General features: G+C 39.6%; 1 protein-coding gene across 1 annotated transcript; it reads left to right on the top strand.

Moving 5' to 3' along the window:
* Nucleotides 1-2,870: 2,870 nt before the first annotated feature.
* On the top strand, nucleotides 2,871-7,801 carry LOC307023111 (uncharacterized protein). Its single transcript, XM_079656139.1, has 4 exons — nucleotides 2,871-3,010; nucleotides 4,139-4,288; nucleotides 5,604-5,882; nucleotides 7,468-7,801. The coding sequence occupies exons 2-4, from the start codon at nucleotides 4,147-4,149 to the stop codon at nucleotides 7,761-7,763; spliced, it is 717 nt and encodes a 238-aa protein (XP_079512265.1). The 5' UTR covers nucleotides 2,871-3,010; nucleotides 4,139-4,146; the 3' UTR covers nucleotides 7,764-7,801.
* Nucleotides 7,802-8,555: the final 754 nt, after the last annotated feature.

The following is an 8,555-nucleotide window of genomic DNA, read 5'->3' as shown; positions in this document are numbered from 1 at the left end:
GAAACATTTTTTTTTTTTTTTTTTTTGGGTACCTGGCGCCTACAACACTGATGTAGCAGAAGAATGCCCTATTCCTACCTACAGCCCATTGCATAACAAAATATGGGGCCCTTTAGTTTGCAAGCATTTTATTCTTACCAGATGTGATGGTCCTTGGTCTGGGAGGAGACCATCTTCATTTTGTGGCGGCAGTTTTTGCATTTCAATTTGCGTTTCAGCAAGCCAATCGTTTGCAACCATTTAATTAATTTTAAAGTTGATTTTTAAGTTTCTTTAACATAAACTGTTCTCATAACTTTTCTCTCCAGTAAAGCCATATAGCCAGCTGTCGGACCGAGCTAATCAATGTATAAATGTATCTACCAGACATCCCAAAAATGCAAAACTGTCGTACTTTTTTGGGGCAGAACGTCTGCTCCGCGCCGTTCGTATATGAGCGGGTTCTCAAAAGACGGAAAAATTCAAAGCAGCCAGGATAAGGGTTAAACAGTAATCTGCTTTAATGGCAAAAACATACAATACATCACCCAATCACCTAATCACGAAGCACTCTGCAGAGTACTCCGGGCTCAGGTTCTACCACCGTGTGAGACACGTCTCAGGAACGACAAGTCAAAAACAAGAGCGCCGATCTTCAAAATTATCACAACATTTATACACAGGTGGGGAGGAGTTTTATCGCTTGCTCTTCCCTAGCTATTTGTTATTGGCGAGTTCACTTCTGAGCGAGCTAGCAAGTGAGTTGGCAGTGTTCCATTGGTCGGTTTCCCTTCTGGGCGGGACCCCAGGTAGTAAGTCCGCAGTTGTTGACTCCATCTGTTGCTTCACAGTGTATGTGTGTGTGTGTGTTTGTCCCTCTGCCCTTAGGCAGATCCCCCAATCAATGATTTGGAGTCATGACAGAGGACTCTTTGACAGGACACATACTCATTCCCCCTAAACATCTTCAACACACACACACATCCTATCATGTATCTTATCACACAACAGCCACCTGTTTTTCTCTATGAAAGCCATATTTGTAAATATCCAAACGCCATCGTCCCATGACAGTCACCGCATCAGTCAACCAACATAAGTTAATTGTTCTTGTGGCTTAATGGCTTCCGTGAACTGCCCTTCACCCCAAAGTCAGCTTACTAGGAATGAATACATTTTATTGATAAGCTCAAAAGGACGTTTATCTTGTTTACTGCTGGGTGACCCAAGTCTCAAGGCCTGCAGGATGTGTAGGAGATAAATCATTAATTCTACAAGACTTTAACTGCCTTATATCTGAAAATGTATCCGGGAATTCCCCTGTTGATTGCAAGGACTATTGATAATTAATAGAGAGACCCTAGGGGCCTCTTCTTGGTATCTGCTAGGCAGAAGTCACTCAATGCAGAAATCACAAGTTTAACACAGATTCTATATAAGGTGACATTAAAATGAATATACCAGATTGAACTTTTCTGCCATAACACGTTACTTTAATTCTTCAAATAATTCAAATAATACTTCAACTTTAATTTAATTGGCTGGAGAATTGATTGGATACGCTTGATTTATATATAAACTAGGGCCAGGACTTTAACGCGTTAATTAAGATGAATTAATTACACAAAAATTAACGCATTTTAATCGCACTTGTTTTTGCACCGCGGAACGTTTCTCACTGGATGAGTTTCAGGGGTACCGATTATACTGGAGCACCAACTAACGTTCATGACTTCAAACACCAACAAACCACAGTGAACAATAGTCAAACGTGAATGAAGAAGCTGATGAGACCGCTTTGGTTGGCCCCGTGGATGGGACATTTTGTTTTAAAAAACGGACGGATGGAAGCATCGATAAGAGCATGGTTGTTTGCAAACTATGCAAAAAGGAATTTGCATATCACCGCAGCACATCAAGCCTCAAGTATCACCTCAATGCAAAAACATATAGCAGCTAGCGTTGATCAAACAGTGGCCTATGCAACAGAGAGATTTTATTTTTCATCAGGATATTGGAAGAATAGGAGGGATTGAGGTCAATCACTGGCACTTTTTTATTTTATTTTAAATGGTACACTTTATGTTGAACTATTTATTACGTTGTTGGTGCAACTGGCACTTTATGTTGAACTGTTTATTGTTTTGGCAAAGGTTATTGAGAGAGTTGGACTGAAATTGATTAGATTTTTTAAATCAACTGTTGGTAAATCAACAAAGTCTGTTATGGCCTCTGAAGCAACAGAGAGATGTTTTCTAATAGTCAGGGTTTCCAATGTTCTGAAAGTATTGTGTTTTACTTAAAAAACAAAGTGTTATAGTTTACAGAAGGTCTCCCTACCTATAGGCTACCCGAATCTCTGACATGTACTATATTCCTAAATATGCTATTGCTACACTTTATGGCAAAAATTGCACTTTTCTGTTGGTCTTGGTTAAGTACCACCTTGAAAAAAAATAAACAATGTTTTGTTGCTTAAGCTTATGTATTCAGTCATTATTCAATGGTATACTAAAATCCGTGTGAAAAAAATTGCTTCTCACTGTTATCAGGTCAAATATTTCTATGTGATTAAAAATGCGATTAATTGCGATTAATTAATTACAAAGCCTGTAATTAATTAGATTAATTTTTTTAATCGAGTCCCGGCCCTAATATAAATACCTCCCGGGACCAGCGTTATATGTACAGTCTATGGTGTTGGCAGAGTTGACACGTGACTAAATGATATTCACCAAGGACGCCCTTGGATTTCAGATGTTTTGGTCGTCGAGATGGTAAGTATCAACTTCCTTAGGTAACATTGTCTTTTTTTTTTGAAAGCATTCCTTATTACTTGCATGTGAATCAATATTGCTATCTCACTTTTATTTTCAGCATCGACATGGCATTTTTGCTCAGGTGCATTCAGTAACCCGCCCCTCATCTGACAACGGGAGCAGTGCCGTTGGTCCCGTGCATTGTACCCGCGCAAAGTCACGGAGAGGGATTAATGAGGCAGTAGAAGGAGGCGATACCATACAAGAAAGTGGTAAGTTGGGTTTAAAAATGTCAAAGTAGTTGACGTTAGTGTGCTAACTTCACACTCTAGATATGTGAACTATGCTGACAAACTACCACTAACTGTATTAGCTTAGTGATATGCATGGCAAATAACCGATATGCATGTTAAGTTAACATGCATATTGGTAAGGTTAACATTGTTAACCTTTCCTACCAGCAAAGCTAACGACTTATAGCCTTAGATACGGTATTAGGAAAAAGCTAATACAACAACTAAAGGTATCCTTACTGGGCAGTAGGGCTAGCGGTTCAGAAGGTTCCTTGGTAGCTCAAACAGAATGCTAGCTAACATGCTTAATTTGAATCCTCTCCTTAATGAGACCGACTTTACTGTCTTTAAGCGGCTGTACCGGGCTCGGTTTTGAAGCTGGTAATGATGATATCATATGAAAGTAGATTACCTAATGGCATCCAATGGTACCAACCACGTGATGCTTGCTTGTCGGCAATGGGGCTAAAAAACATTCTACATTTTGGAGGGAAAAGCTGACATGGCAATTTCCACAGGGGTTTCCTTGACCTCTAACTTCAAGATACCTGTATGAAAATGGGTTCTATGGGTACCCACGAGTCTCCCCTTTACAGACATAGGCCTACCCACTTTATGATAATCACATGCAGTTTTGGGCAAAAACCGTTTTTTACATGCAGTATAATGTGTTAATTACGCCTTTTCATAATGGTGTATTTCAATATTTCTGCATATTGGGGTCCCTATACAGTCTTGGAATTGCATTAATTGGGTTAGACTGTAAAGCTGAGACTCTTGTGGATCCAATGAGCTCAATTGTATTAATGTGTGATGATGTTAGTCCCCATAGTAGTCATTTCATAGTGAGACCATGTTTTGAAACTTGACATCAATGTATAAAATGAGATGTTGTGACATCTAGGATAATCAGGGCCTCATGAAACTGTTCAACCAAAAACTAGAGACACTTAGAGAATGTGTAGCTTTCCTAGGTATATTGACAATAAGGGGGTTTCTGAGCAGTTCCAGAACAGAAGTACTCAAACATGTGAAACGTTTTTCATACCAAATCATCGCCTTAGCCTTCTGACATGTATTCCTAATTTGTCATGTCCTATTTTTCAGCTTGTAAAATGGAAAGTAGTATGCCTGTCAAGCAGCATATTGCATGGAGAAAGAAGGCTGAGATGCTCCAGTCTCGGGTGGATGAGCTAGAGGAGAAAAATGGCATACTCAAGCAGCAGCTGGAGGACAATAACTCTATACAAGAGCAAGGTTTGTACAGGTGGAGCAAAGTTTTACATTAGGGCTCTCCAGAACCTGTGTGGCTTCAAAAATAATTATGGCACAGTATACCACAACAGTATTTCAGCTATTATTGAATATTATTGCCAGCCTTTCAATATTATTTTTTCTTAAGTAACTATTTTTGATTTGGCTTTACATTTTTACATTTAGTGCATGTAGATATTTAGCTGGACAATGTGTAGGATCACTAATGGCGTGTGTCCATATAGCGTTTTTCACTGAAAAAAAACTGCTGGCAGGGCGCTCGGGAGCACTTCATCAAAGTGCTACCACTGCACATGGGTTTGTTTTTATGACAGTATCTTGACAGCATATCAACCCTTTGCTTTTACCTATTTGGGCTACTATCAATTGCATTTAAAACTGTATAGCCTCCTATTGGCTGCTGCTTTATGTGCATCTTTTGAATTGCAAACAAAAATGGCTGCCTAGCCATCTATTTTTTTATTTATTTATCAGGCACAGTGCACATTGATAAACATTACTGTAAATGTGCCAGAGTTAGCCAAGAGGCTATTTTTCATCCGTAGTCCCTGGACATGTACTTTCTACATTTATAGGTCTCTGCTCAGTGTTATACAAAGGGGTTTGTAGTTTGTTCTTGATATTCAGGCAGAGTACTGCAAATGTATGTTTGCATTATAAATCAAACTCTTGAAATGTTCACCAAATATATTAAAAACAATTTAACATAGAAAATAAAGATTCCCAGGGAATTCAAGTCTCTTATTTAAATATGTATTGAAATATTTACAATATTTCAGCTATTGTTGTAATTTTTAAGGAATTCCTTTAGGAATTTAATTAACTTCACTTGTGTATAGGTTGTTGACTGCTGCCTTGTCATAGCATATTGGCTCTCCATTTAAAGATGAAATGGCTTAGACCACATGAGCACTAATTGATTGGAATTCATGGAAATACACTAATAGTGATAGAAACATTCTACACAATGCAGTTTGAAAGTAGCATTTTCTCATACACAACTACTTTTTGTATATATAAAACATAAGACATCCCATCTAAAGTTTTGTGCACATTATTTGTACTTCTGCAATGTCTCTTCATACCCAATCTAACCTCCACCGCATCAATTAGTATGCACTTCATGTACTACCTCAAACCACCTTAGGTTATCAGTTGCTCAAGCTCAGTCACACTAATGTAATTCTGTAATGTTGTATATTGTGATAAAAGCCGACTCCTCTGGGCTTTAGGCATATCCTTTGTGGGGACTCAACTTAAAGTTTATTTCTGTTTGTCGTTTATCATTCATCAACAGATGGGAACTTGGAAGTAATGGCCACTGGAGATAAGGAGCCGCAGGTCGTGAGGTTGGACTCCAGCACGGATTCCAGCAACGATTCCAGCACTGACTCCAGCACTGACTCAAGCTCTGACTCAAGCTCTACCTCTACCTCTGACTCTTCTGATGAGGGAAAGAAGAAAAAGAAGCATAAGAAGAATGGCAAGAAGAGAAGCAAAAAAGGGAAGAAGGAAAGCAAAAAAGGGAAGAAGGAAAACAAAAAGGCGAAGACGTCAAAAGGAAAAGGAGAGCGAGGTATAATAAACTAAGACACCTGCTGAATGTATTTAGGTATTAGGTAATTGGGTTATTATTGTGAGCTTAGTGCTTTATACTGGGTTTGGGGCATACAATTCCATTGACTAATCATCATCACTCTTATCACCAATGTACTCTTCATCATGCCGGAGTGGTTGGGGTGTAGGTTGAATGAACTAAAATAGAGACACACCACACGCTTGCTAGAGGTGTGAATATTCACTGGCCTCACGATTCGATTTGAATACGATTCAAATTCCCAACGATCCTCGATGCATCTCAATGTATTGCATCCTCAATTTTCTATATTACTGCACATAGCAAAACATGTTATCAATTAATACAAGCAGAAATAAAAAAGGGAGTTCAGATTTTATCTGACTGTACAGACTTTAATATAAAAGCTTCAATACCAGTATCTGTGTGAGCCAGCTCACATAAACTTAATAAAAACAAAACTTAAATAATTCTGCAGTGCATTACAAGTGTGCTGTAATCTACAAAAATAAGGTTTTCACATAGCAGCTCAGTGTTTCCCTAGGTTGAATGCTTTGGGGGGGGGTGAATGGGCAGGGAGATAACTTTTCAGATTATTCCGACATCATGTGAATGCAGCACAAAACCGATGGAATTTACACTGCCTAGCAGCTACGGACCTTCCCTTACTCATAGTTCTTCTACTATGCGATATCTATGAGCGCACAGCGGACGTTTGATTCTGCGGGGAAGTGCAACCAAAGAAAAAGTTGGGGATATTTAAACTTTTAGTGGCGAAGCGCAGCCAGAGAGTACCCGCAGCCAATCAGTAAACAGAGTCCTGACATGTTGACATGTTATAAAGAATTTCTTGTCGCCTGAAACACATGAACACGCCTCAGAAAAATGTCATCATTGTGGCGATCTGCACTTCGCTGCTGCCTGATGTGAATTTGGCATAACAGAGCAGTTGTTATTGGTAGTGAGAGCAACAAGTTAGTGGACTGCAGATCGTTTGAATGCCGCCTCTCACCTCCGCACACACGGGGTGTGTGTAAAGCTCTGCCCTCGTTGAAACAGAGATCAGAGGAGAGGAGAGAAACTAGCACGACAGAAAATGACAGCAGAACCCAGTAAGACTCTCACTAAGCTGATATGAAACCAAACTCCCGATGTTCCGTCACTGCATCGATGCAGAATCGTACATCGCGATGCATCTTATAAATCGAGAAATTTCCACACCTCTAATGCTCATCTACTATGGCTGTTTGAGCTGAACCTGTACTGAATAATGAAATATAAATAATGTTCTCACCAGTTTTTACCACCAATATGTTTTTTATCAATAAATAGCAAATTATCTAACTAGATTTTCACACTGCGCATACAGGCACACTACCTAGTACCTACTATAAAATACAACACATGTTCTAAAACAAATGGGAAGTCACACACATTCATCCAAGTTGTAGTCCCTTTTCAAGAGAAAATATGTGAGAAACACTATTGTTCACCCTGCAACTAAGACACTGCACACAATACACTCCACAACAATTATTGGGGGGCAATAACATTTATTGACATTAATGTATTCTTTATTTTTCAGTGTCTTCCATCTCAGATGTGGTGGGAAGATATCGGCGTGTCCTTAAACTGGTGCAGAGAGGCTTCAGGATGACCAAAGCTTTTAAGAAAGCTCATGTTTCCAGGAATGCTGTGAAAGACACTGCAGCAATTGCTGAAGTATTCCTGGTGGACAAAAGTGTCCTAGACCAGTTTAAGGGTAAAACCACACTTTTAAAATTAGCCCAACTCTGTCAGAAGAAAATAGTCGGTGAACTGGCAGAAAAGATTGCTGAAATGAAAAGCAACAAACAGCTCATCCCCTTTTCTGTCAGCTAATTCTGAATGTGGGTTGAGCGTTGTTGTTGTTGATGTGGGGGGGGAGTTTTTTCATTTTGGGAAGCTACTTTGGGGAAGTGTTTTGGCGACTATTACGTTCCCTTCTGAGCTAGGGGAATCAAAGGGAAGCAACACAACCAGATTGGTATTGGTATAATTATAAGTTGTTTTAATGCACAACAGGTGAACAAAATGGCAGGCAAACAGCCTGAAACAAACAAAAGAGCCAAAAACACCGGTTTAAATAACAAACAAAATGAGGCCACAAAGGCGCAAGTTTAAATGGGCAACCAAACTAAGGGAGGACTCTAAAAGGTGAGTCTAAAGACATACAGGGAAAATAAATACTAATATACTAAATAAAGAACGAAACAAAACCTCACTTTAAAAGTGGTACAAGTAACGCAAAGAATCTATACAAAAACACAGCTAAACTAAAGGCAACCGTCACAGAATCCTAAACTACTCTAAACACTAACTAAGCTACTCTACACTCTAACTAAACTACTCTAGACACGACTAATCACACAAGTTTAACCCCAGAACAAAGAGCAAGTAGCGAGAGGCATCTGTCCACATACAGAGCCTCCAGAATGATGATTGTCCCCAAGCTTTGTAGTCATCTCCAACTGGTGTGCGCCGGCTGTGCGCTTCGATTGGAGTGCGTCGGGCCCGGTGTGCTCCAATCGAAATCTTCAGGGGCGGACCAGGAAGTGGGAGCCAATTCCGGGAGGGCAACCGCACAGCTCATTTACAAAGAACACACACAGCTGAAAACACTCAGATGACCAG

This window comes from Notothenia rossii (assembly GCF_949606895.1).
Source record: "Notothenia rossii genome assembly, chromosome: 10".
NCBI classification, from domain to species: Eukaryota; Metazoa; Chordata; class Actinopteri; order Perciformes; family Nototheniidae; genus Notothenia; species Notothenia rossii.
Note: the sequence above shows the minus strand (reverse complement) of the source record. Positions and strands in the feature narration are given on the sequence as shown.